The 17,284-nt window shown below is 46.3% G+C and overlaps 1 protein-coding gene across 3 annotated transcripts in view; it reads left to right on the top strand.

Annotated features, from left to right (window-relative positions):
- ASTN2 (astrotactin 2) overlaps nt 1–17,284 on the top strand; it is a 1,048,656-nt gene that overhangs the window by 290,738 nt on the left and 740,634 nt on the right. For 2 of the 3 annotated variants that reach the window (XM_027550639.1, XM_027550638.1), the window contains exon 4: nt 14,371–14,523. The exons of the other annotated variant lie outside the window; for it this stretch is intronic. In XM_027550639.1, coding sequence (XP_027406440.1) covers nt 14,371–14,523 — 153 coding nt within the window. The remainder of the gene's footprint in view (nt 1–14,370; nt 14,524–17,284) is intronic. 3 annotated transcript variants of the gene reach the window in all.

The following is a 17,284-nucleotide window of genomic DNA, read 5'->3' as shown; positions in this document are numbered from 1 at the left end:
ACATCAGGATGGGTCAGTTATGTGCCTGTGTCACCGGTGTATTCACCATCTGATCTTGCACATCAGCGTGGGTCAGTTATACACCTGTGTCACCGGCTGTATCCACCATCTGCTCTTCCACATCAGGATGGGTCAGCTATGCACCTGTGTCACCGGGTGTATTCCCCATCTGCTTTTCCAGATCAGCATGGGTCAGTTATACACCTGTGTCACCGGGTGTATTCACCATCCGCTCTTCCACATCAGTGTGGGTCAGTAATGCACCTCTGTCACTGGGTGTATCCACTATCCGCTCTTCCACATCAGCGTGGGTCAGCTATGCACCTGTGTTACCGGGTGTATTTTTCATGCCTCTCATTTGATTCCTAGTCAGTCCTGGGTTTTCGTTGGAAGGACTGATGCTGAAGCTGAAATTCCAGTATTTTGGCCACCTGATGTGAAGAGCTGACTCATTTAAAAAGACTCTGATGCTGGGAAAGATTGAAGGCAGGAGGAGAAGGGGATGACAGAGGATGAGATGCTGGATGGCATCACCGACTCAATGGACATGGGTCTGGTGATGGACAGGGAGGCTTGGCAAGCTGTGGTTCATGGGGTCACAAAGAGTCGGACACGACTGAGCGACTGAACTGACTGAACTGAGTATACACTGTGAAATGGTTTTTCCCTTCATTAAGCAAGCATAGCCCAACCTTGAAAGCTCTGAATGGATATGTTATCACTCATATTGCCACTGGAGAGAGACACCTCGGTTTCAGGTGGTTGTTATTTCTGGGATTATTCTCACTATCCTTAATATGGTCTAAAGGGAAGCTGACTGATAAGGGATTCCTTTCATCTGCTCCAGTGTGAAAGTCAGTTCATTAAACCATGTTTATTGGTCCCATTCCAAAACAAGCCATGGTGTGGTATGTGAAGCTGTTTGCCTAGCTCTGCTGTTTATAGGCTATCTGACCCTTGGAAATTAATTAACCTTGTTGTGTTTCCCTTACCCAGTTGTAAGATGGAAATGCATCCGTCAGTCATTGCCACAATAAAGCTACATAAAAAACAACTGTGAAACCTCAGTGGCATCCAGTAATAAACAGGGATTTGTCAAGTGTCTGTGGATTAGATGGAGTGTTTTGCTCATCATGGATGGATGGCTTGGCATCTACAGATTGGCTGGTGTCAGTGACCTGAGCTATAGGAGTAGAGTGAGTCCACTCCATGATAAAAAGCTATGAATCTACTCTATGTCCACCACCTTTCTTGGACCAATAGGCTCCCTGAGACACATGTTCCTCATGGAGGTGGCAGGTATAAATGTGTGAGCCTGCATACGTGATGCCTCTTGAAGCCTGTGTTCATAACTGGTGCACACCGACGACTACCGACATACTCTCAGACAAAACAAGTCACAGGACTGAATGCAAATCAAAGGACAATGAAGTACACTCCATCCACAATGAAGTTAAAACAATAGGTGGGTGCAAGGAGTGGTGAAGTTCATTTACCATAGTCATTAGGAGAATTATATCCAACCAGGGCTTGTTTACTTTCACATGGTACCTGGTGCATTATAAACACTCCAGAATGGTAACTGTCATTGTTCTTATGATTATATGACTAATGAGATTTCTTGGCAAGTTACGATGCTGCATTTAGGTGACCCTCAGTAATGGATCAACCAGAAACATCCAAGCTAACTCTCTGGGGGAAAACTAAGACCAGGAGGAGGTAAAATTTGGGGGAAGGAAGGGAATAGGGGTAAGAGAGTGGGATTCTCCCTTCCATGCCAACCAGCTGCCAGAAAGACAACATCCTCTTGTCTTTGGCTCAGCATCCTCTGCTCTGGGCTAAAAATGGTGGAACTAGAGCTTCATGAGCAACAGATCTGTCTCTCTGTCTTTCCCTCTTTTTCTATGTACATATACAAAATCCCATGTTTGCCACAGTATGACTTACATTCAGGATATTGCAGGTCAAAGCACACACCTGATGAGCTTGAAAGGACAAGATATAAGAATAGACGGAGGACAGTGAGCAGAGGCTTGATTTCCAGGCTTGATGGAAATAATAACCACACACAGGTCCTGGATTATGGCTGGGAAAATCTCAGGTGTAGCCATGGGGTTTGGCTGACATGGGGTGCAAGCCCTGGGAGTAGCTAAAGTCAGAGATGATGGTCAGATTTATACATCAGAGCACAGTAGGGAGTTAACATTCACCATCCTTTGTCACAGGTCATGAGTTACCCAATAGGGAAATGGAGAACCTAGTTTGTATTAAGTTTGGACCCAGTGCAAGGCCTTCTGTAAGCTTATCTCACTTAAGCTGACTAACAAGAATGATAATAAAGGCTATACTTTATTGAGTGCTTAGGGTTAGGGTTCTTAACCAAAATAAGTAAACAAACAACCATGCTTGTGAAGTCTCTTTGCAACTCTTGCAACCCTGTGCAACTCTATGGACCAAAGCCCACCAGGCTCCTCTGTCTATGGGATTCTCCAGGCAAGAATACTGGTGTGGGTTTCCATGCCCTGCTCCAGGGGATCTTCCTGACCCAGGGATCAAAACCCATGTCTCTTAAGTCTCCTGCACTGGCAGGTGGATTCTTTGCTGCTGTTGCCACCTGGGAAGCCCAAAGAAACAAAACTTCACAGTTCCTGAGCAGACTTATGCTCAAGGTTTTACTTATGGAGAACTGAGGCTTAGAGATGTGGAGTCCCCTAATGAATAAGTGATAGAATGAAGGTTAAATGCAGGTCTATCAGATTCCTAAACTGCATGCCCTCGCTACACCTTGGGTGTCTGAGATAAATAAAAAAAGGCACAGGAAAGATTATGAAGCTGGGTAGCAGGGCTCTCAAAAGAAATGGACCTTTTGAACCATGGTCACCTGATGTGAAGTAGTGACTCATTTGAAAAGACCCTGATGATGGGAAGGAGTGAAGGCGGGAGGAGAAGGGGCTGACAGCCGATGAGATGGTTGGATGGCATCACCGACTCAATGGACATGAGTTTGAGTGAGCTCTGGGAGTTGGTGATCAACAGGGAGTCCTGGTGTGCTGCAGTCCATGGGGTCACAGAGTCAGACAAGACTGAGCGACTGAACTGAACCGAACCGGGAAGGGAGGTAGGAGTCCTCAGAAAGAGCCACGCCCACCTTCCTTGCTCAAAGATGGATGTTCTTTGTACAATCACTTCTCACTTGAAGCTCTTGAAAAACCGAACTGTATAGGATTTTCTCTACATTTCTTTCCCCCCTTTTCCTTGCTGCTGCTGCTAAGTCACTTCAGTCGTGTCCGAATCTGTGCAGCCCCATAGACGGCAGCCCACCGGGCTCCTCTGTCCCTGAGATTCTCCAGGCAAGAACACTGGAGTGGGTTGCCATTTCCTTCTCCAACGCATTAAAGTGAAAAGGGAAAGTGAAGTCGCTCAGTCGTGTCCGACTCTTAGCGACCCCATGGACTGCAGCCTACTAGGCTCCTCCATCCATGGAATTTCCCAGGCAAGAGCACTGGAGTGGGGTGCCATTGCCTTCTCCCTTTTCCCTACTGATTCTACTCTCTTTGTCATCCTCTTTACCTGGTTCTGCCTTTTTTAAGTGTCAGCCAAGTTCACAGCTCTGCTGGGAATTCTCTATAGCTTTTCCATTTGCAAAAGGAATTAGAAAACTCATTTTCAGTCATCTCATCACTGGGCACTTAGTACAGTATATTTTTCTTATCTATATTTGGCTCTTCCACTGAACAGTGTTGTGTTTTAAAGAAGGCTCTGGTTCTGCTGCTGCTGCTGCTGCTGCTGCTGCTAAGTCGTTTCAGTTGTCTGACTCTGTGCGACCCCATAGATGGCAGCCCACCAGGCACCCCCATCCCTGGGATTCTCCAGCCAAGAACACTGGAGTGGGTTGCCATTTTCTTCTCCAATGCATGAAAGTGAAAAGTGAAAGTGAAGCTGCTCAGTCGTGTCCGACTCTTCGCGACCCCATGGACTGCAGCCTACCAGGCTCCTCCGTCCATGGGATTTTCAAGGCGAGAGTACTAGAGTAGGTTGCCATTGCCTTCTCTGAAAGAAGGCTCTATATTTCAATTTATTACTGTATCCCTAATGCCCACCTTAGGATTTACCACCCAAGAATGGTGTCAGATGAAGAATTCCAGTTGTGGAGTGTGGGTGGCCCTCTAGTGCTGAGGAGTGCTGAGCCACATACATGGCCTTCCTTTGCAGTTATGAAAAGGATGAATCTAGGAGAAGAATCTGACTAGTGACTGTGAGTTTGTTCCATCAGATTCTAGGCACACACACACCATCTGGGGTTGGGTAGAAGATTTGGATTTGCTGTGACTGATGGTCTAAGATCTTTTTGGCAGTAACAATATTAAGTCTCATCTTTAAAATGCTTACTCTGTATCAGGCACTGTGATAAGCATTTTTAACATCTCATTTAATCCAAAAACAGCTCTATGAAGTTGAAATTGCAAACCCCATTTTAACACTTGGAGAAGCAGAGGCTCTGAAGAGTTAAGCAATTTACCCAAGTATTGCAGCTAATGAGAAACATAGCTAAAATTCCAAACTGTGGCTAGTTCTGAAGCCTTTCCATAGCCATGCCTTGCTACCAAGGTGTTAATAAAGTGACCAAGAAGTCTTTGGCCTAGCCTGTCTGTTTGCTTGATCCTTTCTCCCTTGAACAGGACTTGTTGATTTCCGGTATAAACTCCAGCCCATCCTCTGGAAAACTCCTCTGCCTCTATGGTCCTTCTGTAGTAAAGACAGCATTGGGCTTCTCTGGTGGCTCAGACAGTGAAGAATCTGCCTGCAATGCAGGAGACCTAGGTTTGACCCCAGAGTCAGGATGATCCCCTGTAGAAGGGAATGGCTACCCAGCCCTGGAGAATTCCATGGACAGAGGGTCCTGGTGGGCTACAGTCTTTGGGGTCACAAAGAGTCAGACATAACTAAGCAAATAACAAACAACACACACACACATGAAGACAGAGTTAGTTGAGAGAGATGAAAGTGCTTTACAGACTGAAGCATGCAGTTAAGCCTGTGGTTATTGTGTTCATCTTGTTGAAAGCACATTTCATTTACATTTATAACTACAAGGCCACAGAGCTGGAAAGAATCTTTGAGACCATCTGTGTCCTGGCTAGGAACTTGGAACCTGGAAGGTATTGTGTTTTTAACAGAGCAGAGGAAAATATCGCTGTATTTAATTCCATCATTCAAACTCAGTGCAGTTCTCCAGCAGAAATTATTACCACCTTACAAGTCTGCAGTATTAACTGACAGACCCAAGATCATATATATAAGAAAAGGCTAGTCCCAAGCTTTTCAATTTGTATTTGTTGCTGTTTGTTCATTTGTCTTGTCTGCAGGCACTTGTTTGAAGATAAGTTGTGCCAGGCACCAAAGGTTTAAGAACATTCGTGGAAGAGAAAACTAAAAAGTGAGAAAATTCTATCCATCAGTTTTTATCCCTGAGAATTGGGAAGAGCTGGTCATTTAAAAAAAAAATATATGTGTACGTGAGTTTTAAATTTAGTCGTGGAGCATTCTCAGCTGGTTAGGGGACCCTGGCTGTTTTCTTTGCTACTTCTTTATTTATTGAAAAGATGATTCCTGTATGAGAGGGAATGTTGGATTCTGGAACTGGATTCTCACACCTTCCAAATTTGATGGTTCTTTCCATCTCTACCAGATCTTCCTAGCCGAAGTGTTCTTCATGTTCGGGATGCCTTCTCTGATTACCTGTGCTGTGCTGTGCTTAGTCAATCACTGTCCAACTCTGTGACCCCGTGGACTGTAGCCCGCCAGGCTCCTTTGTCCATGGGGATTTTCCAGGCAAAAATAATGGAATAGATTGCCATTTCCTTCTCCAGGGGATCCTCCTGACCCAGGGATTGAACCCGTGTCTCTTGTGTCTCCTGCATTGGCAGGCAGGTTCTATACCCCATATATCCATATTCATATCCATATTCATATACATACATCATCTATTGGTTAGATATCTATCAGTCTGTTGAGATTTAAGGGATCTTCTCATGTGTTGTGGAGACTGACAGGTCCAATATTTTCAGGGTAGGCTAGGAGGTTAGAGGGGGCTTCCCTGGTGGCTCAGATGGTAAAGAGTCTGCCTGCAATGCAGGAGACCTGGGTTTGATCCCTGGGTCTGGAAGATCCCCTGGAGAAGGGAACAGCAACCCACTCCAGTATTCTTGCCTAGAGAATTCCATGGACAGAGGAGCCTGGTGGGCTACAGTCCATGGGGTTGCAACAAGTCGGACACGACTGAGCGACTTTCACTCACTCACTCAGGAGACTAGAAATCCAGGGAAGAGTTGTTGCAGCTCAGGTCTGAAGGCAGTCTGCTAGCAGAGTTCCTTTCTTCTCGGAAGAAGTTCCTTTCTTCTTCTTTTCTGGTGAGGCCTTCAACTAACTGGATGAAGCCCATCTACATTAGAGAGGGCCATCTTACTCAAAATTTACTAATTAAAGTATTAATCTCATCTAAATAATGTCTTCACAGAAACATCTAGGGAGATGTTTGGCTAAATAGCTGGGTATTACAGCTTTGTGAAGTTGACACATAAAATTGACCATCACAAGGTCTGAGATGAATATTATTCTATACTTTGGGGAAACTGGATTCAGAAATTGGAGACCTCAGTGCCGCACCTTGTTCCGCTGCTGACATTTTTTGATGACTTTGTCTCTTGGTGCCTCTATTTTCACATCTGAGTAAAAGGGGAAATATATACCTAAAGTAATTTTCAAACTAGGTATCTTATATCGCAGATGCCTTTCACAGTGAATGAATAAATGGATGGATGGATGGATAGATGAATGAACTGAGCAATCATGAAGCTAAAGAGTGAGAGGGAGCTGGGTTGATCACTGACTGCATTCTAGAAGCTCTGTTAGACAGTTTATGTACATAATTACATTTAATCCTCCCCCAAACCCTGCAGACATTTAGAGAAACTGAGGGTTGTAAATGAGAAGGGAGTGTCTCCATCATTCACTGGCAGAGCTGACACTGGAACTTGGGGAGACTTTCTCACACATTGCACGAGGCAGTGTGGACAAGTGGTTGCCTACCTGTTGGTTGGTTCTCTGAACGCAGTTCTATAGGGCGACAGAACTGACAGCATGGGGCATGAGCTGAGTCTAGGCCCTCCAGGCTGGACAGTCTTGAGCATCGACACTGAACAAGGTTCTTGGCAAAGCAGGTCTGACTGTAGCCAAGGCAAGCCCCTGGCTCCAGCCAGGACCAGATTGCAGGGAACTCATGTCCAGTTGATTTAAGACGGGTGGCTAAGCTGTCAGAGTCCCTTTCCAGGCTCAGAGAAGTCATCTCCAAACTCAAAGACTAGGATATCCATGTCTGTCCACCAGGCAGGCCAGGAAGGGTATGTATAGGGTGGAACAGTGAATGGAGCCGGGTTCTGAGTCATAGTGAAGGTGAAGTGTTAGTCCCTCAGTCCTGTCTGACTCTGCAACCCCATGGACTGTAGCCCGCCAGGCTCCTCTGTCTGTGGGATTCTCCAGGCAAGAATACTGGAGTGGGTAGCCATTCCCTTCTCCAGGGCATGTTCCAGACTCAGGGACTGAACCTGGGTCTCCTGCATTGCAGGGAGATTCTTCACCATCTGAGCCACCAGTCATAACCTGAGTCTAAATCCCAGCTCTGCCATTTTCAAGGGTGTGACCCTCGGAGACTATTTAACTTTTCCAATCTTCAATTTCCTCATTTCTAAATAGCTAATAACACTTTTCAAAGCTGTTAGGAGGAATAAGTGAGCAAACATTAAAAAAAAAAAAAAAGTCAGCCTCCTTGCCTGGCAGAGAATTGGTGAATTTTTCAAGAATCATGAGTTTTCTTTATAAATAGACTGGATGAATCTAGAAATATTAAAGAGGATGATGATAAAGTAATACAGGAACTTGAACCCAAACCCAGACAAGTTTCAGTGGTCGACCTCACAGTCTGTGTTGGAGAGAGGAGTGCATGAGTGTTTGAACATGGCCTTGGTGAATACCACTGTAGACAGGGCAGGCGGTGCCTGTGCTGTAGGGTGGCATATCAGGCTGAAGCTTGCCTGGTGTCTGAAAACCAACACAACCTTTATGCCTCTGCAGAGGCACTCGGGTCTGCCTTGTCTTCGCCCTCCTCTCGCTGTCTCTGTCTCCTCCCCTATCCTCCGTATCCTTCCCTTTCCCTTCTCTTTATTGTTTTCCAGCTCTCTCATCTCCTTTCCACTCTTCCATCTCTCGTTTCCACACCCTGACCTTGATTCCAGAGCACAGCTTTCCTTTCCATTCTTGCTTCATCTCCCTCCTCCCTGCACCTTTTTCCTGTTCTCTTTTCTCCATCTTGGCTTGGGGCTGGGGCTTCAGTCTCCTCGGGCCCCAGCGGTTCATTCCCATTAAGCTTGACAATCTCTCATATGTCAATTAGAAAGAGGCCGCTTCCCCCTCTTCCCCCTCCCTTTCCCGGGCCTGCCGCGATGCTCAGATTAAGTACCATCTGTTGCATTCATCCAGGCGACGGGTGAGCATTTTGCTGCTCTGGGGAGGCAGAGCTCAGCGGGTACCAGGAGGTAATGTGGCTTGTTTGGACAACTTGATATATTGATATTGATAGAGCTACCGGATGGGATTGAGAGGGACGGGGGCGGGAGAGAGAGTTACCGAGGATGAAAGAGGCCATGGAGGGGTTTGCATAAGCACTTCCCGCTCTAAGCCTGTCTGGGCTCCTGGCACCGTCACCAAGGCAAGAGCAGCCAAACAGATGGATAGGATTTGCTATGGTTGGGATCAGAAACCCCTGCAGCCCAGGGGAGCAAACCTTGCCTCTCTGTGTATCTTCCTCTGCTCCCAGCTGGTCAGATCGGCATCAGCTTAGGAGAAAGGAAAGCAGAAATAACAGGCTAGGAAGAGGCTGACCTTTTGGAGTTGCTGAATGTCAGAGCACGATGAAAAGGGATGATGTATCAGTCGAGGTTCCAGCTGGGCAAAGAAGGCATCCTCCAATGAGATTTTTAGGAGAAATTCAACGAAGTGACTATTTATAGAGAAAAGTCAGAATGCAGAGAATCAATGGGGAGGAACCAGGAAAAAATAAGTATCAGGAAGCCCACTACCAATTCCTAGAACTGAGGGGGCAGGGAGAGGGCAGGGTTTTATTAGCGTCTCTGAGAACTGGTTGTGGAAAAGGGGCCGTGGCAGAAGTTTCGATTGTGGAGGTCAGTCATTTGACGACTCTTTGTGACCCCATGGAGTGTAGCCGGCATCATTTCTCTGTCCCTGGGATTCTCCAGGCAGTAATACTGAAGTGGGTTGCCATGCTCTTCTCCAGGGGTTCATCCCAACCCAAGGATCGAACCCAGGTCTCCTGCATTGCAGGCGGATTGTTTACCATCTGAGCCACGAGAGAAGCCCTAAGGGCCCCAGTCTCTATCAGAAATATGATGTGGAAACAGGAAAGGAACAAGGGAAAACATCCCCTCAAATCTCCTCCCAGATCCTTCCAGGCCATCTCCCTGGGAGAACTCAACCAGTAGCCAGATAAGGAAGACCTGCAAAGTAGCCCATTGAGGGTATGCCTCCAGGAAACAGAGAGGAGCAGAATGAACCTGTGTTTGGAAGATGGGTCTAGGGGTCAAAGAGAGATCAGATAGTGCAGGCCAGGAGTGGTTCCGTGTTCCATAGCCTGCACTGTGTCAGAAGCTAATGTTCTTAATCATTACACACACTCCCTTTATACCTGTTTCAAAGAATGTGTGTGTAGAGCCTCTGTAGAGTCCAGTTTCTCTCTGGTGAATACAAGACCCACACCTATTCAACCCTCTCCACGCGGACATCTGGGAGGCATCAAGTACCCTTCCCTAAAACTAAACTCACATTCATTCCTCTTCTGATGTCTCTCCTCTCATTGAGAGGTACCTTGTTCTGCCAGAACTGGAGTCATCCTCTCCACCTCCCTCTCCCTTATCCTCCCTTTCCAGTCAGTCACCCCTCCTGTAGGAGTTACACCTACAAAATAGCTCTCACATTTCCCCCTTGCTCTGTCTCCACCACTCTGCCATTTCTGTCTCTGCTCTCTCCTGATCCATCTCCTGTATTTCTGTCTCCACCTCTGCTAGTCTAGCATCTCATACATGGGTTAGATCGTGTACGTCTCATATACAGACTTCTGTGCTCTGACACCACCTTCCTATTTAGCCTTCTCACTTCTATTTCTGACCTTCTCCAGTGAATTCTTCTTGCTACCACCAGAGCCATCTTCCCTCAATGAAGATCTGCCACCTAAAACCGTCACCATGTTCTCCTTGATAAGACCCAGAAGAGTGAGGGTTAGGGTGAAGGTCAAGGTTAGTGTTAGTACTGGGGTTTCCTACCTCTCTAGATGATCTCATACCACTTGCTTTCAGCACTTCAGCTGCAGTGGTGATTGGAGCCCCTTCCACATTTCTGCTCCCCATGGGTCTTTGTTTAGACTCTTTCTTCTGACTCCTCTGATTTCTTCCCCTTCAGCCCCACCGACAGCTCCCTTTTCACCTGATTAACTCATACTCTTGCCAGAGCTTAGTCATGCTGCTCACGTCCTTGAAACAATTTCTATGGCTTTCCTAGACAAAGGCATAGTCCTCCAGCATAGTCTGTTTTTTCAATATACATTTATTTATTTTAATTGGAGGCTAATTACTTTATAATACTGTACTGATTTTGCCATACATCAACATGAATCTGCCACGGATATACACGTGTTCCCCATCCTGAACCCCCCTCCCACCCTCCCTCCCCGTACCATCCCTCTGGGTCATCCCAGTGCACCAGCCCCAAGCATCCTGTATCATGCATTGAACCTGGCCTGGCGATTCATTTCTTATATGATATTATACATGTTTCAATGCCATTCTCCCAAATCATCCCACCCTCTCCCTCTCCCACAGAGTCCAAAAGACTGTTCTATACATCTGTGTCTCTTTTGCTGTCTCGCACACAGGGTTATCATTACCATCTTTCTAAATTCCATATATATGTGTTAGTATACTGTATTGGTGTTTTTCTTTCTGGCTTACTTCACTGTGTATAATAGGCTCCAGTTTCATCCACCTTATTAGAACTGATTCAAATGTGTTCTTTTTAATGGCTGAGTAATACTCCATTGTGTATATGTACCACAGCTTTCTTATCTATTCATCTGCTGATGGACATCTAGGTTGCTTCCATGTCCTGGCTATTATAAACAGTGCTGCGATGAACATCGGGGTACACACGTCTCTTTCCGTTCTGGTTTCCTTGGTGTGTATGCCAGGAGTGGGGTTGCTCATCTTTCACTTCTCCTTTCTGGTGCGTATCACTTGCAAATGTTGCGTTGCTCTTGTCATCCGCGTCATTACTGTTGGCCTTCCTGTTCACATGGTGAGCACCACAAAGGAGTTTTGTTTGTTGTTGTTTCTGCCATCATACCCTGTTCTGGACCAGAAGTTTATGTCCCCTCAAATGCATATGCTGAAGCCTTAACCCTCAATGTGACTAGCCCGCCATAGCAAAACACCACACACTGGGCGGCTTAAAGAACAGACATTTACTTTTCCCCAGTTCTGGAGGGCGTCAGCATGCTCGGGTTCTAGTGAAGGCTTTCTTTATGCCATGTAAATGGCCACCCTCTCTTGGTGTCCTCACTGGGGATGGGAGGAATCTTTCTGTTCTTCTAAGGCCACCGTGCTATATGATTAGGGCCCCGATTTTATGATCTCCTTAATCTTAATTACATTCTAAAGGTCCCATCTCCAAATGTAGTCTGCTATAGACTGATCCGTGTATTCCACAATTCACATATTGACGCCCTAACCCCCAGTGTGAGTGTATTGGAGACAAGACTTTTGATAGGTCATTAAATTCAGTGAGAAAATAAGGTTGGGGTCCTAATTAAATAGGGTTTGTGTCCTCATAAGAAGAGGAAGACATCTCCCTCCCTCCCTCCTTCCCACCCTCTCCCCACCCCACTTCCCTCTCAGCATGGATACACTGAGAAAAGCCCACATGGACAAACAGTAAGAAGGAGCCATCTTCAAATGAGAATCTGACCAGTTTACATTATCCAGTCTATGATTTTTGTTATGTAAGCCCAAGCAGACCAAGACATATTTTCTGAAAATAGCATAGGAGTGAATGAGCGTGGAGATGAATGAATCCATGGATCTTGACAGATATGTGTGGGTCCCCACCCCGCCCCCAACCTTGTTGGATCCCAGACTGTGACTTGCTCTGGACTTTGGGCCACAGGATAGCCCAATTCTGAGACTTTTGTGTAGATCAGTCTCCTTTCCAGGTTTAAAGCATCAGGATTGGGTGTGACTATACTTCTCAGAAGGGATTGTAGGCTTTTGCTGGAGGATTCTGTATCATAGGCTTGGAGAAGTAGACCTGTGTTTGGGACTTTCTTCTTGGCTCACCTTTAAGTAGACTTAACTGAGGTACCTGGGGATACGGACATCAGGAGAGGCATATGTGTACACTGTGCTACCACAGGGCCACTTGTATTGTCCATTGTCTTTTCCTTAGCAAGCTTAGATTCCCCTCTATGTCCCTGAAGATGAGGTTTCTCAGCGTCTGATACCCAAACCAGCCCTCTGGGAAGGAGCTACCCTGCAGACACATCTGTGTCTAAGCTGATAAAACTTCCTGAGAAAACAGGATCTCCTTAAAATTGGTGTTTGGATGTTCAGAAGCCTTCTTTGTCCACTCTGGAAAAGGCCCATCAAAGAAACAGGAATCTTGGGCACATCCCGTTCCTTGTCATCAGACAGCAGGTGGCTTAAACTGAAGAACTTTCCCGGCCTCTGGAGATGTCAGTGGAGGGAGGGCTGAGTCTGAAGATTTCAAAGTCTGGACTGTCTTTGGGGATTTCTCAGAACAAAGGCCCAGAGACCATTCAGCCAGTCTCCTTTTCTTCTTTCTCATTTCCTCTCCTCTTCTTTTATGTTGGCTCTCTGCTTCCTTCTCAAGTTCTTCTGTGTTTTGTTTTTTTCTTTTCACTTTTATCTTCAACGTTTTTTTCCCTCTGCCCTTTTGACATCACTCTCTCCATTGCCTGTAACTTTCTACCAGACTCAATTTAGAAATTTCTGAAAGTGTGGCTACCGGAAGCTCCTTGGAGGGTATTGAAACACATGGAACATTGGAGTAGGGTTTAGAAGGCTTGACTCCACTGCTTAGTAGCTTAGAGCAAGTTGTATGCCTTGTCTGGGGAGAACCTCAGCTTCCCTTAGTGAAATGGGGCTCTTGTACCAAGCAGTCTGTATATCACAGCACCATAGTATGTGTGTGTGAAAGTCACTCAGTCGTGTCTGACTCTGCGACCCCATGGACTACACAGTCCATGGAATTCTCCAGGCCAAAATACTGGATTGGGTAGCTGCTCCCTTCACCAGGGGATCTTCCCAACCCAGGGATCAAACCCAGGTCTCCCATGTTGCAGGCGGATTCTTTACCAGCTCAGCCACCAGTCTCCTGAAATGATGTTCGCCCCAGGGCTGCTGTCTGCCTTTCCTGCCACTGTTCTGGTTCAGGCTTCCTCGTCTCTGGCTGGCTCTTGCAAAAGCCTCTGTGTGTGTACTCCACACTCTGGTTAGCAATTGTTATCACAGGGACTTAACTGGAACATACCAATTTCTTCTTTAAAACCTTTCGACAATCACCTTTTGCCTTTGCGATAAAAATATTTAACTCCGCAAGGTGGCTCTCAAGGTGATCTGGCCTCTGCTGCCTCATCTGCTCTGCCCAGGCTCCACAGCAGCCACACGGAACTTCTTTCATTTACTCAAGCACTGTGTTCTTTCTGGCTTCAGGTCTGTGCACATGCTTCTCCTTCCACCCAGGGCACTCTCTTATCCCAAATCTTTTCAGCAATTCCACCCTGATTCTGTATTATTTGCTAATTCCTAACCTCGCTTAAGGTCTTGGTGGAGGTATTGTCTCCTCCAAGAAGCCCACCTTGACTCCTCGGATGGGCGAGCCGACCTTCTTGGTGCTCCTAGAGCACTCTTATTCTTCTATCACAGGACTATTGCAAGGTGTTGGCAATGCCTGGATATGTGTCCTACCAAGCTGTGGATTCTTTGAATCGTGGATGATGTTCACCATCATATCTCAAGGGCATGGGGGCGGTGCCCTTAAAAACACAGTAGGTGTTGCACCAATAAGTGTGCAGGGTATCAGATTCATCTCTCCTGGCCTCCGTGACTCCTGCATCATCACTGGGTCTGGGAGGGAGCTCCAGACACACAGAGGGTGGGGGTCCCAAGCCCAGTTCTCCAGGGCCTGACGGTGGGCCAAGCCCTAACTTTAGCCCCATTGCCCACCCTGTAGCAGCGGCTGAGGCGACGCAGGAGCCAGTGGAGTCCCTGATGCAGAAGTTCAAGGAGAGTTTCCGCGCGAACACGCCCATCGAGATCGGCCAGCTGCAGTCAGCACCACGCAGCATCTCAGCAGGGAGGCGGAAGAGGAGAAGCAGGCCCCGAGGTAGGTCCCCCGGGCATCTCTGGCCAGGATGTCCACAACTCTGCCCAGGTTCTGAAGGTGCCAGGAAGAACGGTGCCCTCTTCCTCCGGCTTCCCTCTGCTCACAGAACCCACGCCACTGTCTCCCCGAGAAGTCGTCTCATCCAAAGCCCTGCAGAGAGAGGACCTGTGTCCCTGGGTGTAAAGGTCCCCTCTCTGGACCCCAGCATCCTCCTCTGAGAATGGGAATGAATTGCCATCTCCTAGAGTGGTTGGGAAGATTAGCATCAATCTATGGCCCGTGCCCAGCACAGCAGCAGAGCAGCGGGATACACTTTAAGTGTAGCTGGTGTCATTTTGGAGAGTGTGAGATAGTCAGGATGTTCTCATGGGAGACATTCTCAGACTGGGGTCACAGAGCAGGGTTTGGACCCCCTCTTTAATTGCCCAGAGAATCTAGTGGTCAAAGTAGGAGTGCTGTAAGTTAGACAGACTAGCTTCAAATTTTGGTTCTGCCGTTACCTAACACTTTGGGGCAGTTTCTTCACTTTTCCAAGCCACTCGTCTCTGCCTGGCTTGCCATAACATCTCAGCACAGTGCCAGCCAGCATACAATCAAAAAGCAGATCTGTCCCTCTTCCTTCTCCCTTTCCTCCCCATCATTATCATCAGCAGCATCATCCCCGTCTCCTCCTTCCTCTGACCTCATGGGTGACTTTGTGTCTGGGGCGACCGCCACTCCCATCATTGCCTAACCTCCCAAACTCAGCTTCATCCTTCTGTCCACGCCATAATCTCCAGCCAGTCATTCTTCCTCTTGACTCTTACTTCTCTAGTGCCTATAACTTGGTTCTGATTATGTCACTCTCTTCCTTCCATGGCTTCAGAGATTGTCCAGTGTCTACAAAAATGTTTCCGCTTATGAAAATGGCCTTTGAGGCCACCGCAGAGCTCCAGTCTCTGTGCTGTTCTAAATCCATGTGTTTCCACTTCATACCATTTTCTCTCTGTGAAAAATTCCTGTCTAGCCCCGAAGAATGTTTATCGGCAGTTATTAACACTTTCTTACTCCAGGCAGGGGGCTAAATGCTTTGCCTATCTCATTTGATGGTCAGTAACAGGTACCGTGGTGATGCCCATTTTACAGATGCTGTCACTAAGGCACAGAGTCACCCAGAGGGACACTCTAGTAAGTATCAGAGCCAGGAAGAACTGAACAGTCTGAGTCTCAAACTTTTCTTTTCCACTAAACCATTAGATTCTATTCCAGTGAAGTCCTCCCTGTCTTTCCAAGCTTAACATGCATGGCGTATATTGGCAAAGAGATCACTGATAGTCACCATCACAGTTCACCCTGAATTCTCCCAAGTGTGAATTCTCTCACATCTTTATCCATGTGTTAAAGACTGACTCCATTTTTGTGTAATGTTATTTGCTTATGTCTGGCTCCCTCCTTAGCTAGACAGAGAGTTCTTTGAAGGCAGGAAGTATCTTATTATTGGAATCATCTTTGTGTTTCTGAGACTAAATTAGTGTCTGCACGCATGGTAGACACTTGTTATTCTCTAGATCTTAATCCTGTGAATTCCTGTATCCAGTGAAAAACCAAGATCTACACATTTAGCCAAGGTCATAAATTGAGACAGAGGTTGAGGATTGAGTTCCTTTTTGGAATTCATGTGGTAGACCCCAGGTTGAACCATTGGGTAATGATAAAGATTAGTTACCTTGAGGTCAGCAATGTCTGAGCGCTGACCCAGCCCCATCGGTGGCAACTTGCTTAGCTTTGGAAGAGTCACTGGATGTCTCTGAGCCTCCAGTTCTTCTTCTGTAGAATGGGGATGCTGACCCCTACATCAGAGGACTGTTGTAAACATCTGATGAGATGAAGAATGTAGACTGCCTTGCAGCTCTTAGCTTATGTATATTAGGAACTGAAAAATGCTCTCTTGTATTTGTCATGACTTGAGCATTCAAGATCACTTGTAATTCCACTCAGCTTTAACTGTCCATCTTTATTGCTCCAGCATTCACCAAGAATCTCCTACCCATATCCTCTCTACAAATACAGTCCCCATAAATACACTTGCCGCCAAGTCCATAACTTCACTGCTCTCCACCATCAATCTGAATTCCTTTCCTTAATGTCATATCCTTAACACTTTTTATGTCAATGCTTTCTTCCAATAACCATCTCTTTTATGCACCATAACTGTCTTAAGGAGACCTCTTCTGTTAGGCATTTGGGCTGTGCTTAGTCGCTCTGTTGTGTCCAACTCTTTGTGACCCCATAGACTGTAGCCCACCAGGCTCCTCTGTCCATGGGGATTCTTCAGGTAAGAATACTGTAGTGGGTTGCCATGCCCTCCTCCTGGGGATCTTCCCAACTCAGGGATCAAACCCAGGTCTTCCACATTAAAATGGATTCTATACCATCTGAGCCACCAGGGAAGCCCTTGTTAGGCATTTTGGTTATTTCTAATTATTTCACAATTATAAGCAATGCCATGTCAAACTTTTTTTTTTTGGAAAAAACTTGGCCTTCGTGTTGGATTCTGTTTTCCTTTCTTGAATTTCAGAATTAGATTGTTAGTGAAATCTATTATTTGGCTTAGACCATAATTGAATATCAACTTATTGTAATTTATAAGTTAGATGGGGACTAAGAGAACTCATACAGGTAGAAATTCATTTTTTTTCCCTTAAATGTATTTCAAATTTGTCCCAAATATGTTAGTCACCATTGTGACCACTGCCACTTCTTACCTCCTGCTTATGACTAT

Source organism: Bos indicus x Bos taurus, chromosome 8, assembly GCF_003369695.1.
Source record: "Bos indicus x Bos taurus breed Angus x Brahman F1 hybrid chromosome 8, Bos_hybrid_MaternalHap_v2.0, whole genome shotgun sequence".
Classification (NCBI taxonomy): Eukaryota; Metazoa; Chordata; class Mammalia; order Artiodactyla; family Bovidae; genus Bos; species Bos indicus x Bos taurus.
The sequence above is the reverse complement of the archived record's forward strand: the minus strand, read 5'-3'. Positions and strand labels throughout refer to the sequence as shown.